General features: G+C 44.9%; 1 protein-coding gene across 3 annotated transcripts in view; it reads right to left on the reverse strand.

Moving 5' to 3' along the window:
- Positions 1–23530, reverse strand: part of SIK3 (SIK family kinase 3) — a 238153-nt gene that overhangs the window by 31871 nt on the left and 182752 nt on the right. For all 3 annotated transcript variants that reach the window (XM_042959566.1, XM_042959567.1, XM_042959565.1), the window contains exons 5-6: positions 17356–17480; positions 16689–16812 (exon numbers count right to left, since the gene is read on the reverse strand). In XM_042959566.1, coding sequence (XP_042815500.1) covers positions 16689–16812; positions 17356–17480 — 249 coding nt within the window. The remainder of the gene's footprint in view (positions 1–16688; positions 16813–17355; positions 17481–23530) is intronic.

The raw sequence follows: 23530 nt of genomic DNA on the forward strand, positions 1-23530 counted from the left end.
CCTAGCTGGTCTTTCCACTTCCACCCTTGCTCCCTGACAATTTGGTCTCCAGGGAGAAGCAAAGGGCCTGTGTCTAAGACATAAATCTGAGCTAGCACGACCTCGCCTACAACTTTCCAGTCTCTTCCCACAACCAGAGAATGAAGTCCAAAGTCCTGGACCCAGGGGCCACCATCTCTGCCCCTGGCCTCACATTCTGCCACACTCCCTCTGCTCACGGAGCTCCAGCGGCACCGGCAATCTCTCTGGGACGTGCCCGTGCTTAGCACACTCCCCACGGTAGCCTTTGCACTTGCTGCTTCCTTGGACCTTCACACCGCTGGCTCCTTGCCACTCAGGAGAGAACTTAAATGCCCCTTGCTCAGAGAGTTCTTCCCTGGCCACCAACTCAGTCTAAAGTGGGCCTCCGGTCACTCTAGCCCACCACACTAATTCCCTCCACACAAATGACTTCTTCCGAAACCATCTTATTTACTTCTTTGTTGTCCAGCTACCCCGACCACAGTGTAAGGCCCAGGTCTTTCTTAGCGATGTTTCCAGTATCAAACCCCCAAGAGCAGAGATGGTCTTCATACCTAAAAGGAGCTGAATCAATAGCTATGGAGTATATGAATATTTACGGAAATCCTAATCAAACAAGATTATGTTCGTGAAAATGCTTTTTAAAACTATAGTTCTGGGGAGGGGGGTGAGGAGGTGGATAAAATAGAGGAAGGGGGATAAAAGGTACAAATTTCCAGTTATAAAATAAGTAGGAAGCAAAGAAGCAATATGCAGCATTGGGAGTATAGGTAATGATAGTGTTACAACTTTAGGGGCACCTGGCTGGCTCAGTCAGAAGAAGAGCGAGCGACTCTTAATCTTGGGGTTGGGAGTTCGAGCCCCATGCTGGGTGTGAAGATTACTTAAACAAATAAAAACTTCTAAAACATAGCGTAGCAACTTCACAGGGTCACAGATGGTAGGCAGCTAGATTTCTTGTGGTCACTGGTAATGCACACAAATGCTGAATCACTATGTTGTACTCCTGAAACTGCTACGGTATGTTAGTGACACTTCAATTACAAAAAAGATACTTAAAAAAAAAAAAAAACAAACAAAAAAACCTGTGAAATTCCCTGTAAGATATAGGTCTCAAAACTGTCTGTTTCCATTTCATTACAGCGGTCCCGAAGATAAAACTGGCCGGTGGTAAGAGCAAGGACAAATCGGTGCTGATTTTAAGACTTTCTGTATACAAGTCACTGTGCTTACCAACTTTATTTCATTGAATCTTCACAACAGTCCTAAATTAGCTTCTATTATTAGCCCCCTTTATAAAAGAGGAAACACGGGAACGTGCTCAACACTGCAGAGTAACGGCAGGGCTGGGACTAAACAGATATGCTCTCGACCACCCTTCATGTGGATATTAATTCTGTTTGATGTATTTTTCCGGAGTGAATTCAACTCTGCAGCCCCACAGTTTCTGCACCATTGGCAAACACTGTTCTAAATCACCATCTTAAAAGGAATACAGAGAATAATTAAGACAATTTATTCAATTTTAAATTTACTCTAACTTTGAAAGAAAATACAAAAAGGAAGGTCCCTATATCAAAATGATTTTAGAGCAGGCACCAACTTGTTCTTGCCTTATAATTAAAAATATAGTCAAACGCAGCGTAGACCCTAAAACCTGTAGGTTTAGGAAAGAACCTAGGAAACAGAGTACACGCCATCCACATTACACTTGTATTAAAATTATGTTTCCAGGGGAGCCAGGCTATACCCCACAAGTGCAGCAATGGTACAGATTATAAATATCTTTGACACACACCTTTATGATCTGCTATCACCTGGGAGGGAAAACATGTTCTTAATTTAAAAAGTTACTACAAGTAAAGACCCCCAGGTAGTGGGGAGGCCTGTGCCGGATTCGAAAGCGGTGAAGTTATGGTTAGGGCCTCTAGATGGCACTCTTCTGTCTTCTTTCAGTTTCCACACAGTGTGTGGTGCATGAAAGGTGAGTCCTCTACCAGATGACCGAGTCAGAAAGACGTTCAGTTACAGGCTTGCTTTAAGACAGGATTTCCAAGGTAGTTTCCTTAAAAACAAAAGAAATCGACACCAATATAATCAGCCTTGCTTTGAAGATGTAGCTAGCTCATTTCGGGATCCTGAAATCTGTATTCAGCCATCCTTCATCACTATTTGATTTCAGATGCCTTGGAAATTCCCCAGAAAAATGCGAACAAGAATTTATACACACAAAAATTGCACATAATTTCGGTCTGTTCAAGGAGCCCCCAAATCATGCCACGGGTTTCTCTGAAGTCTACGGGTCCCAGGTTAAGGCTTCTTGGTGACAGTGAAAATACCTAAGAGACCAGAGTTTTTATCACGTGTGCCCTCCAGAATATCCAGCGTGCAAAGGAACAGAAATCTCACTTTCCATGTGTTGCACAGATGGTAAAACATGACAAAATGCAGAAAGCCAGATATTATCATCAACTCCTACTTCCTACATAGCTCGTGAAATTCAATTCAAGCTAGATTTGAACACACCATTCTACAGAAAATATGGACAGAGGGTGAAGACAAAGGCAATCAATGCCCCAAACCTACTTCCACAATAAACCACGGGACAGTCGATTCAAATGAGTGGAAAGAAGACAGGGCCTCAGATCAGAGGGCACACACATCAACTTTTCCAGCTGCCAAAGTGCTCTAGTTTAATGTTAAAAACGGCCCCATCCCTGGATCCCTCCCTTGGACAGGCAAGGAGACCGAAGCGCTTCTTAGTGCTGGTGTGCGCCAGCCCAGTGAGGGGTCCCTGCAGCCGGCTCAATCTGCCCCGTGCAGGACCCCGACCCCGACCCCGACCCCGACCCCGGCAGTGTGAATGGCCGTGGGCCCTGAAACTCGATCTGCCCACAGAACGCTAACAGGGATGCTCCGCTCAGGCCCTACCCTGCAGCACTGACGGGTGTCTGGATGACTCTCTGGAGAGAGAGCTGCTGGATGGGCTGGGTCCTCAAATGGGAATTAGTGGAGACTGCCAGCGCAATTCCATCTGAGAGGACCGGGTCTCGAACACCTTCCTTCTTTTTGAAACTTGATAATAAACAGTTTTCTCTAAGGGGTTGAAAGTATTTGGCCTGGGGAGTGGAGGGGTGGGGGCGCTAAAGTAAAGGATGAGGAAGGGGAATTAAAAACCAAGGTCAAATTCACCAAAGAGAGTTAAAGGAAATTTCGAGGCCAGGAGAAGAAATGAAAACTCAATTTCTGGACTCAAAGTCTGAGAACATGGCCCCTGAAGACAGGTGAAAGGCTACGGGGTTGATCTACCCTGGAGAAGAGAAGGTGTGTGTGCAGCAGCCAGGGGTGTACAGGGTGTCCCTCAAGTATGGGAAGGGCTTTTATAAAGAAAACAAAGTGGATTGACACCATGCTGCTCCAGGGGGCTGGATCGAGATAATCAGGAAGTAGCAAGTTCACTTTGGGACACATCTTTCTAATTGTGAGACTTGATCCAAACTCCTGGGCCAGGGGCTTAGGGATCTGAGGAGGGGGCCTCTCAGGGGAGCGAGAAGGGCCGTCAGGTGAGCAGGGCCACACGTGCAGTACGGCTGATGTTATATCCACCGCTCAGGTTAGTGTTCTGAGTAGGAGTTCGCTTGCAAAGTTAAGTCCAGAAGCAACCAGGTAGGATGAACTCCTCAGTCCCCCTCCAGGCCTGAAAACCATGTAACTGTGAAAAGGGAATGATCCGCGTCCTGTGAAATAGCATCATTATCACCAGACACGTTTAATCAGAGGCCGGCACCTGAGATGTCATCAGAAGGGCTCCCAGCATGATGCGAGGACAGAGCCAGGGTCTGCCTGAGCTGTGCGGCCACAGCGCCTACCACACCCGACACGGAACACGCCCCCCAGAATGCCGACACGGGACTGGACGACGAGACGCTAGACGAGCCGGCCACCGCTCCTTCAAACAACCTTCCTCATCGGATTCTGAGAAATCGCAACAGAACGGGCCTTCTCCACGCTTCACACCACAAAGAGCAGACAACTGTCATTTTGTAGCAGACTGAGATGTGGCAGTGTTTGGGGGCAAAAGCCTAGCTCAGACGGTTTCCAGGGCTTTCCCCTGCAGCTTTAGGGTCCTCTGTCTCACACAAAGTTGAGTTACGGGGTCCCTAACTCACTGATGTTCTCTGAGAATATAACCTGTGAATCAGACGGGCACTCGAGTAGACATCTGCGTGCAGGCGGGGCCTCAGCATCGAGGTTCTGTTGCAATGAAATAAAACAACACCTAGCAGCTAAGTCTTCTCCATAAACCCTGTGGATGTGCCTGCAAGAATTAACACTGTATCTTTTGCACGTTAACAGGGTGAGGGTGAGAGAAAAGAGTCAAAACCACCATAGGGAGAGAGAGAATGCAAGATTAATAGACCAATTCCTTCAAAAATACGATTTAATAATAATTACTAACATTTACTGAGCACTTAGAGGCTAGGCAGAGTAAGAAACACTTGAAGTTAATTAAGCATTTAATTCACAAACGCCTATTACCATCATATCCATTTACAGATAAAGAAATTAAAAATCACAGAAGTTAAGAAACTTGACCTGAATATAACAGGCAAAGCCAGGATACAAATTCTGGTCAGTCTTACTCCAAGGCCAGAGTTTGTAACCCATATAGCACCTAAAATAAATTGATGCTTGATGTTCTACCTAGTAGCTAGCATATCCTTAAAAAAAGCAAAGCAAATCAATTTTCCTTTTCTGATAATCAAATGCCATGTAATCACCACGGGTTCCATCATGATAGAGGCACCTACAAGCCAAGTTCATAAAACATTCATGGTCAGGAGGCTACAAACTAACTGGCAAACAACATCGAGGGAGAATGGCGAGTTGGATGGTGATGATTTCACTGCTCCAGCCAAGAGCGAACTCCGTGTACACACTCTTGTTGCTGGTGCTGATGGAGCCTGCTGGAAAGCCAGAAACAATAGGGTTCCTCAACCCAGGCGCCACAGACAAGGAGAAGGGGTGGGCAGGGATCTGCGGAACTGAATCATCAGAATCTTCAGGCCGATCCTACAGATGGAGGGAATGCCGACCATCGCCAAAGCCCTTCATGTGATGCCAAAGTATGGGACAGGGCAAGGCGATCACTTTCAGCTCTGAGGGCAGAGGAGTGGTCTGAAAGAAATTGAGTCATAGATTCTTTCTGACCACATAAAACTGCTTTGAGCCGGGGGAACAGAAGACATCTGTGTGCCAGGAGGCATGGGAAGAATGCAAGGAAGAAGCAATTACTCGGGAAATTCCTGTTTCTTCCAGGTGCTTGGAGGAAGGGGACACGAGAAGGCATCTCACGTGAGGACATTCTGGTCGAGACCAGGTGTGTTCAAAGGTAATTCCAAAGCACTCAGCCCGAGAGTTCTTTATCTTCAATAATTGTAACAAACTTAATAAAATGTTTAATTCCCCAGCACAATTCCAATTGCAAAGAGGGCTCTATTTTTCTCAAATCTCAAAATCCGGAACGGAAGCACAAATAAATTGGCTACTAAAGTCTCTAAGACGTCTGCTGCCTGGAAAATGAATAACCTTGTAATTTTTTTTTTTTTTAATTAAATGGCACGAAAGTCTTAACGCTTTTTGGAAGAAGGACACTATGTCATATACTGTCAGATTCTGTTAGCCATTTGCCTTGCCTAGCTTGGGTACCAGTCTGGGGGAGAAAAGATACTATGATAGCAGACAAATTGGACAAGACAGATGAATGGTCCACAAGGACAGTCTCTGGATGGAGCCATATGGCTTTGACCAGAGTCCTTACTGTACATATTCTGGACTGACACATGTTTGTGCCTCACAAGCTCCTCTTTAATGCTATCTGCCTTTCCCCAAAAGGAAAACCATGCACAAAACATACGGTTCTTCATAATGAAAAGAAAATAGAGTCTGTCATCATGTCCTAGTCCTGTCTTAATCACAGCGAAAATAGTGTGTCTGTCTTATAACATTATGAGCCTATAGAAATAATTAAAAAGAAAATCAAAAAGAAATCAGAGGTGTTTTTGCCAAGACATCTTCTTTTGGTTAAGAAGCTGGCCTGAGTTAGGGACCCTCGCTCTGCCCAAAGACAAAGACCTAGAAGTGACATTTTTTAAATACACCCAAGGAAACCCTGTCCTTGTCAGCTGTCAGCTAAGGTCAAACCTACTTTATATGGTGACTATTTTAAAATCTAAACACAGTAGACAAATGGTCTTGAAATAAGACATTTATTTCTATGTGTAAATACACTGAATATGCTACCCTATAGATGCATTCAGAGACTGCATAAATGTTAAACACAATCATGCAAAACCCATGTTTTTGGTGTTGTTGCCGTGAAATTTTGTTATACTGCCTATTGCTGGAACAATGGTGCTGTAGGGATCGGAAGGCTTTTTATTCCACAAATTCAACTGTGAAACATTACCGTCACAACAGAAATATATAAACATCCCCAACCTGAAAATTAGTTAAGGGGGTTTATTTAAAGAAATAGGCAATACCACAGTTTTACATAACCAAAGAAAATACATGTTCTTGAAATTAACTGTAATGGAACCCAATCTACAACAGTGTTGGCTGTAATTAGATGACTCATAAAAAACAAGCATTGAGATCAGCTCCTCTTGTGTTAGAATGGCATTGAGGAAAAAAAAATGTCTTGTTTTGAAATCATTTGCTTTCCATTCTTTTGGGGAAAGAAAACTGGGAGTCCCAGGACTGAAGTATTCAGTAAAATTCCTAGGAGAACAGTCCAACAGTATGAGGTCAGACAAGAAAATGGAGAGTGCTGGATCTGAATACAGATCCCAGCACCACCAGTTTCTGCAAATTGTTATCAGAATGTTCTGGAATAAATGTTAAGTTCCTTATAACTAAACCCTGTGAGACACGTTCTGTGGCTGAACACAGAGGCCCAAGGAAGGTAGCCTGGCACAAGTGAGCAAATAGAGACGGGGCTGGTCAGAAAATCTTCTTGGAGGGAATGAATAAGCTTAGGAGGAGAAACTTTTCTCTTTGGTATCAGCAGTTTTTCCAGACTGATGGGAAAACAAGTGGGTGGCCCATGTATCTCCATTTATTAGAAAACCACCACCTCTTTCGTGAACTTTCCCTGGGTGCTAGTTTTCCTAGGTGGCTGGGATGCTGCAGAATGAAGCTTCAGAGATCAGGGGGTTTTGGCTTACAGGCTGGAGAGGCCGACAATCATCTCCGGCCCCGACCTGGGAGACACCCCGCCGGCTAGAGGGTCTCACTAGAGGCTGTCCTGTTTGAGGTTCACGGTAGAAAAAGTTTTTGTTGCTTGTACTGTCATAGCATTATTCAAATAGGTTTTTGAGTACTAACGTCAATCCTTAGAGAAGAACAAAATTCTGCCTTAGTTTTACTCCAGAGTTCAATGTAGAGTACATTATACTAATTCTTTTTTCAATACATAATCCAGATGTACATGGACAAAGGTATCCGTCCCAGGACTCTCTTGACACCTGGAATAACTCGGCAGATGCGTACTTCTTGGGAATTCAAATACCATCAAAGACAGTCAGGTGGTTTCTGAAGCCAGACTGCGAGTGTTCAAATCTCGGCTCTGCCGCTTACCAGCTGTGTGATTTGGGGTATGTTACTCAACCTCACCATGCTTCAATTTTCCTGCTTATCAAATGACAGTAGTCAGCCTACTTCACGGGGGTAGTTCTGAACATAAAATGAGTTAATGCAACAGCGCCTGGTCCAAAGAAAGCGTTCAATGAATGTTAGGTATCACCTAAACCTCTGGAGTCCTTCCACTTAGAACTTCCTCCCTTTCTCTACTTTCCTCCAAGGGGTAGACATAAGCTCGGAGACGGTTTGCTTGAAAGTGAGAATAATAAGTAAGGCAGCACCAGTCTTTACCCATGGTTTCCCATTATGATAGGTAAAATTAGGGGACGCCTGCTTAACTCTGGAGTAGATCCAGCCTCCTCCCTGACACCATTTGTGATTTCTGCTTTCACGAACACGAAAGCGCCACACGGATTTTCTCACTGGCAGTGGAGTATACCCCAAAATGTATGAGAGCCGCCTTGAGGATGCTGAGCCCCTTCAGATATGGAGACTGGCGGGTGAGTGACTTTAATCTCCTGGCCCCGTCCCTCTAAGCAAAGTGCTTTTAGCCAAGCACGATGCTGTGCGGATGTTGATGAGGGAGCCAATCAGGGCAGAGCTGCTGCGTTGAAGTGCAAGCTTTTTGGCAGGGGCTGTACAATACAGTCTCCATCAGAAGCATTATGTAAGCCTGGGTCTTGTGTTCCCAGTGATAAAATGCTTATGCAGTATTACAATTAATTACGGCACAATGAAGTCTAATCAATAAGGACTCAAAAATATTGTCCACAAGAGATCTCTCTGCGCTTGCTGTCACGGCAGGTTTTCCACTGCAAATTAATTTTCCTTCAGTTAAATAAATGACTGATCTTACAATATGTGCTAGCAGGTAGCATGACTGGTGAATAAGACAAACTAGGCTTTAGGAAGTAGGCCTCTGATGGTTTAAAAAAATATACTGGCACTTAATGAGTTTGGTGCTCGAGATATTTAAGTTGCTGGCTTTCCCTCAGTTGGGAGGGAGTGTCAGAGAAGCTGCCAACACATGTGGCCAGGCAACGGCTCATCTTCTGCGACAGCTCGAGAAGCCGCAAGTTTCAACTTTTAATCCTTCCATAATTTCGGCTCAAGGTTTTTCCCTGACCACTCTCCAGGAAGCTCTGAAAACTTTAATCCAAAAACACTGGTCTAGACTAACCTTATTTCACTTGAGACATAGGAAGCCAACCCTGTAATAGATCAAAACATTTTTAAAAGTAGAAGTCGCTTGCCTTGGTCATTCACGTAATAACCTATATAACAAAAGCGCGTAAGACCAGTGAATGATTTGGATCATCAGTGAATTACCTATCTGTTTAATAATAAAACCCAAGAGTCTGCTGTAAGATTCTACTGGTAAGTGGTGATCATTCGGTTTTTCACTAGGAAATATTTACTGAATGTTTATACACTACCAGGTGCTGACAGGTTTTATGGGAGATGATGACGTGTGGAACACCGTTCTGATATAAAGAAGCTTATATTCTAGGGGAGAGGGGAAAAGGGCACACATATAATTGTAAAACGAGGTGGTACAAAATTGTTCAGCCTCAAATAAACCCTCTTTTAAATTTATACGGCTATGCTCCAACTTGGAAGCACGTCTTCAGTGGATCTTGGGATGACCACGGAAGGAAGCCTGTATCCAACATATAAGACCAGGCATAGAAATATCCACTAATTGTGAGGACACTTCATTCCACACATTACTGACAATAAAGAGATGCTTAGAATTCCTGAACTAACTGTGTCCATCTGTAGAGCACGGACACCACACAGCTGCAGATATTCTGGAATTCGACTTAGCTAGAAGAAGCTAGATGGTGCGGCCTTACCCACTTGGCCTCCCGAGTGCTAATTTAGAAACCAATCGCGGCTCTGCCGGAGCGTCCAAATCCTTCAGGCAGAAAAGTGGATCGACTCAGCTCAAGCCTATGACAACAGCCTGAGAAAAGAAAGGATCTGGCTCTCTAGGACCTTCCTCGACCACGGTATCTTCTGTGGCACGGTAAGAGCCAAGCTGACAGGCTGGAAAGTAGCTGGCTCCAGCCTCAGACAAAGAGTTAACTCCGGCTCTGTGGTGAGGTGTCCCTGCACCCAGAACCTAGGGGCGTAAGCAGAAACGGGGCTCGGGAACAGACGCTGGGCTTCCTTCAGGTGATCTTGAAATTTTACGGCACTATCGTGTCTGAGCTACGAAAAGACTAAACGGCCTATGAGTTCATTTTCTCCTACGCCTTGTCCTTTTGACAGCGTTGTCTGCTGGGCCGTGGGATTCAGGCCCATGCTATTAGGCAAGGCCAAGCACATGTACGTCCCTGAGGGCAGGAGAGCTCATCCTGGTAACACAGCAATTGTCTCCTCATTTCCTAGGCTGGGTTGTTTTTCCTTTTCTGTATTTAATTGTATGAAAATGTTTACTCCTACTTAGGGAATTACTTGTTCAGAATTAAAAAGTGGCCACCTTTAGGATAATAATGTTGACATTCTCTGAGCCTTTACACTTTCATGTTAACCTATATTACAAATATTAGTTCTTTCTACGTCCTTAAAATACTCTACAGTTTATTTCTAAGCACCGATAGACAATGTGGTTGACAGCACGGTCAGTTTTACCAGCTCCACTATCCGAAGCCAGCTCCGGTGAGGCTGGAGTAAAAATCTTCTGCTCTGGCGCAAAGGGGTGGGGGCAGAGGGCAGAGAGAATCCAAGCTGCTCGCAGGAAATACCGGGGACATTGGAAGAGCAGAGGAAGCGGTGTGTTTACCTCGCCCTTTCTTTGCAACGGTGTGGCGCGGTCAAACAAATACCGAATACAGGACCAAGTTAGTCATTTACTACCTGTGTGACTCCAGGCAGGTCAAGCCCCGCCTTCAAACCTCACTGGCAAAATGCTGAAATAGTATGTATCGATGCCAATTCCAGAGCAAAGTTATATAGCCCAAATCAGATCAAGTATAAGAAATATTTTGTAAACTCAAAAGCCCTAAAGAAATGTAAATCACTATTACTGCTATTATTATTATTTGAATACAAGTGTACATGCTGGAGGTGTTGTGATAGTTAGCATTTTAACGAACCTAGGTAGGCATCCATTCATTTAACAAATATTTACTGAGTGCCTACTAGGACCCAGGCGTTGTCCTAAGCCCTAGGAATACAGCAGTGAACAAAATTTTATTGCAGTCAAGAGGCAGTGGGGATAGGGACACAATGAACAAGTGAGGTCAGGCAGTGGTCCTTGCCGTGTAAAAAAAAAAAAAATGAAGCAGAGGGGCGCCTGGGGGGCTCAGTCGGTTGGGCGTCCGACTTCGGCTCAGGTCGTGATCTCACGGTCTGTGCGTTCGAGCCCCGTGTCGGGCTCTGTGCGGAGAGCGCGGAGCCTGGAGCCTGCTTTGGATTCTGTGTCTCCCTCTCTCTCTGCCCCTCCCCCACGCACGCTCTGTCTCTATCAAAAAATGAATTTAAAAAAAAAAATGAAGAAGAGTTCTGGAAAGAGAATGATGAGGGGTAGTCAAAAAGCACCTCTCAGAGGGGACTTTTAAGCAGAACCCTCATGTGAAATGAGGAAGCAAGCCTGTGTGAATATTTGAAGGAACGGGGATGTTCGTGCTTGGCGAGTGTGACAAACAGCAAGGATGCCTCAGTGACTGGCACTCAGAACCCATGGTGACCAGTAGCAGGAAATAAGATTAAAGAGGAGGGCCAATCATGGCTGTACCTCGTTGGCCATCATGATAATGGCTTTTTGAACTTTATCTAAGTGCAAATGCAGGCCAGGGGAGGATTTTAAACAGGACTCTATTTACTATTTCCTATTTCCTAAGTCCTGTTACATGCCAGATACTATGGGAGGATGTAGACAACTGTGAAAAAAACACACTTCATCTTTATTTTCTCTAAGCTTGGTCTGGTGTGGAAGATGTGCAATGAAAGAAGTAATTACAATAAAGTTTAGTAAGTCCCATGATAAAAGAAAAAAAAAAAAAAAAAGCCCAGATCTGAAGACTGGTAGAAATTACCTCATTTCTTTTTCTAGCACATCTAATTTCTTATTCTAGAACAGAGGAGTGGGTGGAGTCGGGCTAGGGGAGGAGGAAGCATTCTGGGCAGAGGGAACTGTTCTAAAGCACATCATTTGTCCTGGGAACTAGAAGGAAGTCGGGCTGATTAGGTATAGAAAGGAAGTTGGGGTCGAAAAGACAGGCAGGCACTGGGTCATAAGGTATTTCTAGGCCACTATTTTTCAAATAGCAGTCACGAGATCAATCTAGGAAGTTATAATCGGCATTTTTTAATGTAAAATATACTGGGGTGCACTGCACATCATAGTAAGGGCATGTGTTGTTTTTTTTTTTTTAAAAAAAAAACAACAACCTCTGTTCAGTAGTATGGATATCTGTGTGTTCCAGGTCAGAGTATAACACATTATTTACTATGGTCATGGTCAAAGTGTTTGAAAGTCAATGCTCGTGCCACATTAACCAGTGAACTTTAGCCTAGAGGCAAGCCACTGGAAAGTTTAAGCTGGAAAATGGATTGATCAGACTTGTGTACGTGTATATGTTCACTGCTTGTTTCTATACATGTGCTCCTGTAGCAGTATTAGGGAGGGGCGAGACTGGAGCCAGAAATCCATTTAGTTGGCTATTTTTTTTTTTAATTTTTTTTAATGTTTATTTATTTTTGAGACAGAGAGAGACAGAGCATGAACAGGGGAGGGTCAGAGAGAGAGGGAGACACAGAATCTGAAACAGGCTCCGGGCTCCGAGCTGTCAGCACAGAGTCCGACGCGGGGCTCGAACTCACGGACTGCGAGATCACGACCTGGGCTGAAGTCGGACGCTCAACCGACTGAGCCACCCAGGCGCCCCTAGTTGGCTATTTTTTAATCTAGGCAAGAGCCACTGCGGAAGATAGGTATGGAGGGTTGAATGGACAGGATCTGGTAACTGATCAGCTGTGGCAATGGTGAGAGAGGAGGGGGAATGAGGCTGGTTCCTGCCTTCTTCAGATGGTGATGCCATTCACTGAGATAGGGAACGAGGGATAGGGAGGGGGAGACTTAAGGTCGGTTTTGAAAATGTTTCTATTGATGTGAATTCAAGACATAAAAGTGAAGTTGATCAGTGGCTACAGGCTGGTTAGGTCACCCTTCGTCCCAAAGGAGAGGTCTGGGCCAGAGAGTTCATGGAACATTAACTGGGGACTGAGAGTCATGGTCATCACCGAAGCCATGGCGGTAAATAAGATGGCTCAGAATGATGGTGGAAAAGAAGAAAGCCTGAAAGGATGAACAGAGAAAGAGAAAACTGGGGGAGATGACAAAGAAGGTGCATCCAGAGAGACAGGAGGAACACTGGAGGGCATGGCATCCGAGAAGCAGGGAGAAAAAAGCGTTTGACAAAGTAAGGAGTGACTCACCTATAAGAAAATACACAACCTGATTTAAAAATGGGCAAAACACTTGGACAGACAAGTCACCAAAGAAGACAGACTGATGGCAGACACCCATATGAAAAGGTGCTCCTTATCATACATCATGAGGGAATTGCAAATTAAAATAATGAGAAACCACTACTCATCTATCTATGAGCCTGTCAAAACCTCAAGCCCTGACAACACAAACTGCTGGGGAGGATGTACAGCAACAGGAACTCTCGCTCATTGCTGGGAGGAAGGCAGAAGGGCGCAGCCGCCTTAACAGACAGTTTGGCGGTTTCTTACAAAACCAAACATATTCTTCCATTTTATCCACAATCACACTTCCTCGTATTTGCCCAAAGGGTTGAAAACTTGTGTCCACACCAAAACCTGCCCAAGATGTCTAGAGCAGCTTTATTCACAACTGCCCAAACTTGGAAGCGACCAAGTCGTCCACTGGGTAAACAGATAAACTGGGGTATAGCCACACGATGGAATGTTATTCGGCATTAAAAAGAAATGAGCGATCGGGCCATGAAAAGACAGAGAGGAACCTTACATACATAGTACTGGGGATTCCAACTACTATGCATGACATTCTAGAAAAGGCTCAAGTTAACGATGGAGACAGTAAAATGATCAGTGGCTACCAGAGGTTGGGGGGAGGGGTAAACAGGCACCGGGGAGCTTTAGGGCAGTGGAACTGCTCTGTATGACAGCACAACGGTAGATACACGTCACCACGTATTTGTCCCAATTTACAGGACGTAAACCAAGGGTGAGCCCTAATGTAAACTATGGATTTGGGAGGATCATCTGGTGTAGTGTCAATGCAGGCTGATGGACTGTAACAGATACTCTTCTCCGGTGTAGACGCTGAAGGTGGGGAAGGCCGTGAGTGTGAGGGGACGAGGGTAGATGGCAACTGGCTACGCTTTGTGTTCACTTCTGCCGTGAACCTAATGCTATGCGAACATAATACAGTTTACGTGTAAAAAAGAAAGAAAGTGAGGAGGGGTTAAGTGCTAACTACTGCTGGCCAGTCATTAAGATAAAGACGGAGGACGTCCAGTGGATGACGGCATGATCACTGGTGGCCGGCCAGAGCCGTCCACTGGACCTCGTCCCTGCTTCCTTTTATAGTAAAATTGGGAATGGCTGTGTCCATTTCTTCTTGCTATTTCCCTCCCACTCCTTTTCTGTTGTCGCCACATGAATTCAGTTCTTGCTCCTGTCCCTCCGCCAACACTGTATGTCGAGGTCATCGATTAAGCTCCGCGTTCCTAAATCCAATGAGCTCTCACTCATCTGTTCTGACCTGTCAGCAGCACCCCACACAATTCTTCACTCTCTCCTCCCTGAAACATTTCCTTACTTCTTTTCCAGGACCGCGGACCCTCTGGCTTGCCTCCACTAGCGATCCCTGTGCCAATCCTTCGTCTTCCTGATCTCTGTTAGTGCGTTCCAGAGATCAATCCCTGGGCCTCTTCCCTACAATCACTGCCTATAAAGCGATCTCATCTCTAGCTCTGAATGTTATCTCTACACTGATGGTTTCCAAATGGACATCCCTAGCCCGTGACTCTCAACTAACCTGCAGCCTTATATCCCAACAGCTTACACAGTATCTCAGCCTAGGTGGGTAACAGGCATCTCAAAAGACCTCCTCTAAAACATTTCTCCAAACAGTAAGTATTCTTCCCTAGCCATCCTCACCTCTGTTGGCAGGAAATCCATCCTTGGCAGCTGCTCAAGCCAAAACCCCTGGAGTTACCTTTAATTATTCTTTCCCTCACGTCAAATCCGACACAAGTGTTGTTGGAACTGGACTTGCCTAGGTTCAAATTCTAGTCCAACCACTTCGCAGCTGGGTTATCTTTGCAAAACTGCTAAACGTGTCCTGGCTTCCGTTTTATCACTTGTAAAATGGAGGTGATAGTCTTACGTATCTCGTTGGTATAATAATGAAATGAGTCAATGTTTGTAAAATGCTCTGGCTGGTGCCTGCCACAAGATTCACTGTCTCCTGAATCTGACCGCTTCTTACCATCTCCACCTCCACACCCTGTCTGGGAACTAGCCGCCAGTGTCTCCCATTTGGATTATTGCAAAAGTCTCCCGCCTTCAGCCCCTAAGCCTTTTAACCAGGCAGAGCGGTCAAAGTGATTTTCTTAAAACAATATCACACTCAAAAGCTTTTGACATTTTTTTGTGTTTGAAAATTTTGATAATCAAAGTTAGGAAAAACACAAGTCAGATCAGATCAGATCAGTCCACTGTTAAAACGCTTTGATTCTCTGCATTTCACTCTAAGTAAAAACTCAGGTCTTTGCACTAAGTGACTGGGCCCTCAAAGTAAGCTCCCCTTGCCTCTCTGATCTCATCTCTCTCTTGTCCCTGTCACTCCTTCCAAGCACAGACCCCCCACCCCTCTCCGCTCCATAAACACCAGCATGCTCCCTCCGGGCGGCCTCTGCACCAGCGGCCTCCGGGCTGCTCCCCCAGCTGGAAAGCTCAACTTCAGACCGCAGAGCTCACTCCCTCACCTTCTTTAAGTCTGTGCTGAAATGTCACTTTCTCAGTGACGGGGCCCCCTGGGTGTACCTTTTCAAATAACCTCCCCTCCCCACCAGCCCTGAGACTTCTCTATTTTCCTTTTCTCACAGCACTTCTCATTATCAGACAGAATATTAGGCCATTAATTCTAAGGAGACTTAAAGTGAAATCTAGAAAAAGTTTCCTGTTTATTCAAAAATGCAATTCCCATGTGCTTCTACTGCGTCACCAACCACGGGCCATCCACTCTGTATGCTGTTGCTTATAGTGAAAACATGACGAAGTAAAACGAACTAGGTTGTTGACTGCACTGTTTCTAAACTGTTTTCATGTGCATATAAATGGTGATAAAACACTGCACATTCTGGGTGTGTGGTGTCTGTTTTCAAAGTGTTACATCTTTCCAAAAACTACTTACCCTACTGCCCACTCATTTAAAAAATACTTTTTTATTTGAGTCTGGTGGATAACTGTCACGCGAGTAGGAAATGCAGCAGAAGCAAGGCCGAAACGAAAAGCCTGCTCTATCCTTGTCCCTTACTGCCACATCTCTATGGGGCCCCAGGAAATGGAAATATCCTGAAAAAGGGTGGGAGAGGGGGAGAAAAGGACAGGGGTGAAACGGGAGTATTTACTGCCTCGCAACTATGTGATGGGCCCACTGACTCTTTCCATAAGTCACTTAACTTAGTCTTCGTAGTAACGCCCTCACGAACCTGCCAGCCACGTACAGATGAGGAAACCAAAACTCAGACGGATTTAGCAATCGGCCACACAACACTAGCAGCTACATGCGGAGCCCGGAGCCAAACTCAGGCCAACTCGGGCAGGGCCCTCTGATGCCACAGTCTATACACTGTGTTGTTAGAGAACCTCGCTTCTGGAGACGCCAGTTCAGCCAACTGGAGCGAAGAAAGGTTGCCAGACGGGCCATGTGTAGTCTATCCCTCAATTCCTGCGTAACTCAGCTCGTGTAACTTTCCGTGAACCCAGTCACTGCTGTGTGCTGCTCACTCCCTTACCTGTGGACATAAAAAATGGGATGCGGAACTTTCCACTCAACACCCGGGCCCGCAGATTCTGCAGTGTGCTCCCATCAAACGGCAGGGCACCGCACACAAGCACATACAGGACGACTCCAAGGCTCTGCATCCCAAACAGAGAGGACACACAGTTAATCGCATCAGAGGAGACAGAAGAGGCCATTACGGCACGCGTGTGAGGATGACGGCGAGTCGTGCACAAGATGATGGAGCCACCTTTTCCCCCCGTCTGTGTGAGAAATAATACGGGCATTGGCCAGGCCAGTCATCTTCAGGATAGCTAATGGTCTTCCTCGCTTCCAGACATTAATTTGGGGTAACACAACGAGAATTTCTCTCGGTACTCAACCTCTGGGGAGAAGGCAAGTGGCACCAACAGAGAAAATGTCTGTTCCTAGCGAGGGCACCCATCCGAGCTTGCTCTTGGGCTTTTTTTTTTGCAGATGCAAAAGGCAGAGCTTTTTTCTGTGGCTGGGTCCACCACACAAGAGCTGGAGGAAAGACTCTGCACCAAGAACCGGGAATTCAAAGAATACGGGTCAAGATCTCAATTCGCATGTGGCATTAGGGGTCACCCGGGGGGAAGACAGCTGTTAGCAAGCGAGGGTGAGGACCACCATGGGGTCTAAGAGAAGACAGTACATACCCAGATGTCCACTTTGGGACCATCATATTCCTTTCCTTCAAAGAGTTCGGGCGCGGCATAGGGAGGGCTTCCACACCAGGTCTTCAGCAGCTGCCCGGGAGTGAACAGGTTACTGAAGCCGAAATCTGCAAAGACAAATAGCTCATGTTATCTCAGCCCTGAACATACCAGCTTCTAGTCACTGAATAAAGGCTCTGGATCATGAAATTTGAGAATCAAATGTGAAAAGAGGATCCTGAGAGGGGCGCCTGCGTGGCTCAGTCTGTTAAGCGTCTGACTCCAGCTCAGGTCATGATCTCACGGCGCGTGGGTTCGGGCCCCACGTCGGGGTCTGTGCTGACAGCTCGGAGCCTGGAACCTGCTTCGGATTCCGTGTCTCCCTCTCTCTCTGCCCCTCCTCTGCTCATGCTCTCTCTCTCTCTTTCTCAAAATAAACACACATTAAATTAAAAAAAAATTTTTTTTTAAAGAAAAGAGGACTCTTAGAAATTACACAACCATGTGTTAACTAACTTGGATTTAAATTAAAAAATCATAAAATAGAAAAGAAATTATACAACCAGTCACTTGAACTTAAAACGAATCACAGTGAAAGGGAGATACGGATGAGCTGGAACGCGAAAGATATCTGGCTGACTACAAGTAAACATGATGGGTTTATGTCAGCAAAACCAACACTGTTCCTTTCATAACCCATGCTGAGTGAAGCAAGCACACCTGTTCCTTTAAGAACAAAAACAACACTGGGTAGCGACTGGTGTTAAGACTGCATCAGAACCCGTAACTACACGTAAGCCCACTCACCCGGACCCAGAATTTTCATGTTATTTTTACTTCTTAGGACAAACACATTTATGACCACTAGAGACATACTGACTTGAAAACTTAGACAAAGTGACGTCATTATCATTAAGGTGGCTTATTCAAAAGAAAGAGTAGGCAACTTATTTACAAACTGAAACAGGAATGCTTACAATTCAACTCCAAGCCCTTTTGTGCTTCAACTGCCCCCTGCTTTTCTTCCCGTCCCACTGTTTTAAGAGAGAGCAGATGAGAGAGATGGGGGGCGGAGGAGGACTGGAGAAAATGGGCAAGGATGGCAGGCCAAAGGATAGACAGCCATTGAGTCCAGACACTTTCTTGTGTGCGCGTGTTTAGGTAGCAAGCTGTATGGAGCCCAGCCTAGAACACTGCCCGCCCAGGGCCAGCCACACTCCTTACGGTCACAGCACCTGAAAATGCGGAGCACCCCCTGCTCTCCCCTCCCTGGTTTTACTTCCCTTGACAACTCTGTCTCCATTTGCTATCTGCTTTGCTCCTTTCTTCCTCCCACCTGGGCAGGTGTTTTCTTACAAGGCATGCACTGATTTTTGTCTCTTATTCCTTGCTCTAAGGTCGACTCTTCTGGTCTCACAGCTTCTGTTATCATTTGTTTGGTAATAATGCTCCAAATTTACCTCTCTGGTCCTGGTACCCACTCTCAAGGTCCTGACATGAGCTTCTAATACTTATCTGGGAAGAAACAGCTCAAACTGGCCATTTTCTGAAATCGAATCTGTTCTTCCAGTGATGTTCCCATTAGTGTTTGTTAACGGCATTACCAGCCCAGCTACAAAGAGCACTGGAGTCCCCATTCTCCCTCTCATTTCCCATTTCCAACTGGTAATAAAGTGTGGCCTGAATCCATTTTCTTGTATTTCCATTCCTAGCACCTTAGTTCATATCCCTATTCTGACAGAGACTCATGCACAGCTTACCACCTCTATTTCATTTCCCTCTAGGCCACCCATTCATAGCACAGTGGTGGTCACCCAGATCACTCCTCACTCGACAACACTGGTGGTTCCCATCCGCTCACAGAATAGTCTATCCCTCTTAGCATTGTCCCCAGCCCCACCCACCCTTCCAACTTCTCCTGGCCATTCTAGCATTGCTAGACGACTCACATCCTGTGTCTACGTGCCTTCCTTTGGCTATTTCCTCTCTGTGCCATGACTTTTCCTTTCTTTTCCACATTCGAAATATCACTTATTTCCAAGGCCCAGTCAGATATTACTTCCTGTATGAAGCCTTAACTGATTTCCCCCACAAAAGACAAGGTCAATGGCTTCCTCCTCTGTGCTTCCATAGCCCTTGAGTTGTGCCTCCACATCCCAATTACTCTGCTTATATTATACTTAGTTGCATTATGTGTTTACGCCCTCTGCCAGTGCGTGGATGGGAGGGATACAGCTTTACTTAACCATTTCCACACAGTGCTTTCCTACATAGCAGGGACTCGAGAAAGGGTCACTGAATGAACTGGCAATAAAATCACTAGGCCAATCCTCCCGTCACTTTCTGGCTCCCGGAGCCTTCTCATCCTTACAATGGCAGCTGGCCAGCCACTAGAGCCTCTACCTCCTGGGCATCCTGTCTACAGTTCTAAAATTAACTTAATGATCACTAGGGGCTTCAGTAGAAACATTTACAACTTCTGGTATAAGAAATCCAATATTCTCATTCATCAATGGAAAATAAATGCCTCTACTGCCAAGCATTCCTGGATCTCCTATAAGAAATACCTTCTACCTTCTCTGTACTCTCCTATTACTTTGTATTTCTGCCTTATTTGGGTTATTGTCATATATATATAGACCCTATTCTTCTAGCTCCTGAAAAACACCCTCTCTTTCTAGTTCCTTTCAAAAACTTATTCATCTCAGACTCTCTCAAATTACCTCATATAACAGTGTTTAAACACAATAGGTACTTAAGAAATGTGGACTATGAACGCAACTGCATTTAAAGCTCTACCAACTAAACTACAACTTCTGACACCCAATAAGTTTTAATTTACTCGTTAAAGCCTACATGTGCTAAACTCTATTAAGATTTTTTTTTTTTTTTTTTTTTTTTTTGCAAGCATGAGGATACGTTGTTAAAAATCCTAACAAACGAGATTCAGCAAACAGGTGTCTTTGGGAATCATCTAGGAAAAGGACCCTCCATTGCTCTTGTTGTCAACTGGCTTCCATACACCTTCATCGGGTCCTTTTCCATGACTGGCCTTCCTCTGTACCATGTGGAAGAACGATGCAGATGAAGTCTGTAATAACCGGTGTGCTCTCATGTTGGTCTGACTGGTCAGCAAAGTCCAAAAGACAGAATCATGGAGTATTTTGTATTTTGAATGCAAAATGCAATACGCCAAGCAATTAATTAAAAGCAGTAGGTTTAAATTTTTCCTAAAAAGCAGCTCAAAACATAGGACATTTCACATTATGAACCATGAACGCTCTATCTAAAATTAATAACATTTTTACCCATTTACACTGCCGGGGAGGGGAAAGCACAAACTTCACGGCATGAGCTTGTTAATTCTATCAAACTGGAAATCTTTACAAAGGAAACACTCTCAAAGGGAACCATCTTCAACAATGGCTTCAGCCATGATTGTCAGGAGGCACTGACGGGAAAAGCGAGCAGGCAAGAACCAGCGACCTGATCGGGGCCTGACAGCCACGGGGATCCACACCTGGGGAAGCACCTGCTTCGACGGCATGTTACTACCAGATGGCTGGCTGCGACAACTGGACCCAATGACCGACAGCAAGACTTCAGTACGATGCAACAATGAACCCCCCCATCTGCTTGCCCTCACCTCCTATTCCACACCAGGCAAAAATCCTCTCGTCCCGCAAACCTGTCAAGGGGTCTCCTGTAACCATTCTATGTACTGTTCCCACTCCTAACTGCACATTTAAGCAAAATCTACCTCTCCGTGCCTGCTGGGACACGTTCTTTCTTCCCACTAAAGCCAGAGTCCTCTAGTGAATGATCCCGAGGTATCCCAATTCATTCTTTAATGTACCGAACCTAACCGAGTGTGACCCACCCTCCCTCTTCAATACACACATGACTATAAATTCACAGCTTCGCTGAACACACACCACTGTCTGATCTTCCCCACAAGTACTTCACAGGCATCTTCAATACTGCTGTGCAGCTGGGAAGTTACAGTTCTGGCTAGTTCACTGTCCATTTCGGCTACAACAGATTTTCTGAAAATTTCAGTTAGTGATCTGGGAGAAGCCGCGAGGCATTAACATACTAAATCTGGAACTTACTGTGGAAGTTTAGTTCCTTCTAACCTATACTCCAGGGACTGAAGAACTGGAAGGGAAAGAACCTCCTCCTTATTCTCTCAGCTGCTTACCTCTGGGGGCATTTTGCTACACATTTTAAGAAGATCGGAGGGGAAAAATAAAAGCAGTTAAAACTCAAACCAGTGTTATTTCGGGTGCTGCTGGGGGTTTTGGGAAGTAACTCCCCGCTGCTGGGCTGTGCAGGCCGCATGGGGCAGGTGGGGACACACGTGGCCTGTTTCCACTCAGATTTTTGTTCCACAGCCTTACTGACATAAACTTCATATCCCATAAAATGTGCCCATTTAAAGTGTACTGTTCAGTGGCTTCGAGTATATTCATGGAGTTGTAAAACCCCTACCTCAATCTTAGAACATCTTCACCATGCTAAAGAGAAACCCAACACCCAGCAGCGGTCACTGCCCACTTCCCCCCAGCTCTCCCACCAATGACCCCAGCCCCAGGCCATCACTAACCAGCTTTCTGTCCCTCTCAATTTGCCTATTCTGAACATTTCCAATAAAAGGAACCACACAATACGCAGACTTCGTGTCTGGCTTCTTTTCGTCAGCATAACGTTTTCAAGGTTCCTCCATGTTGTAGCATCTATCAATCAGTACTCTGGTCCTTTCTTTATCACTGAACAATATTCCATATACGGTTACACCACATTTTATGTCTCCACTCATCAGATGATGTACATTTAGGTTATTTCCACTTTTCAGTATTATGAATAATGCTGCTATGAGCCTTCCTGAACGTTTTTTGCGAATGTATGTTTTTGGGGCGCCCGGGTGGCTCACCGGTCAAGTGTCCGACTCTTGATTTCAGCTCGGGTCATGACCTCTGGATTCGTGAGATGGAGCCCTAAACTGGCTCTGTGCAGACAGCGTGGAGCCTGCTTGGGATTCTCTCTCTTGTGCCCCTCCCCTGCTCTCACTCTCTCCTTTGCAACATAAATAAAATAAACTTCATACATATAAAAGAAGAATGTATATTTTCATTTCTCTTGGGTATATATCTAGAAACAGAATCACTGGTATGCTTTTTAAACTTTTGAGGAATTGACCAAACTTTTGTCCAAAGTGGCCTCCACACTTCACATTACTACCAGCAATGTACAAGGGCCCCAGTTTCTCCATATCCTTGCCAACACTTATTACTGTCATTTTTTTTTTTTTAATTACAGCCATTCTACTGAGGTATGTGGTATTCTCACTATGATTTTGGTTTGCATCTCCCTGATGGCTAATAATGTTGAACACTGTTTCACATGCTTTTGACCATCGGTATACCTTCTTTGGACAAATGTCCATCCAAGTCCTCTGCCCATTTTTAAATTGGGTTGTCTTTTTATTATTGAGTTGTAAGAGTTATTCATATTCTCTGGATGTAAGTCCATTGATATGATTTGCAAGAATTTTCTCCCACTTTCTTGATGATGTCCTTTGATGCATACAAGTTTTTAATTTTGATGAAGTTCAATTTACTGAGATTTTCTAAGGTCACTTAAAGCCTTTGGTGTCACATCTAAGAAATCACTGCCTAACTCAAGGTCGCAAAGATTCATCGCTGTGTTTTCTTCTAGAAATAGTTATTTTTAGTAATGCAACAAGCAGCCATGAATCTACCACACAATAAAAAATTTTTATCTTGATCATTACTTACATCCAATCACACGCACCATGCATTCCATCCCCTTGTCCTCTCCCAACCACTGATTTTCATCCTATCTGTACATCAGAATCACCAATGCACTTTTAGAAATGTAGAGTGATCCACAAACCTTACCTCAGCCCTACTCAATCTCCTGGAAATAATTTAGACATCTGAATGTAAGCAAACGAACAAAACAAAATTCTTTCTGAAGAAGTTTGAGGACCACTCTTACTGGCAATGAGAAGTCACTGGAACTTTTAGAGCAGACAGGTGATGCAGTAAAATTAACCCAAAAGCAAGACTAGATTAGATGTGAGGTGAAGAGGAAGGCCTATGATGAAGCAGAAGTAATGGAAATGAGAAAGACAGTTCAAAGACTACTTTGAGAA

Source organism: Panthera tigris, chromosome D1, assembly GCF_018350195.1.
Source record: "Panthera tigris isolate Pti1 chromosome D1, P.tigris_Pti1_mat1.1, whole genome shotgun sequence".
NCBI lineage: Eukaryota > Metazoa > Chordata > Mammalia > Carnivora > Felidae > Panthera > Panthera tigris.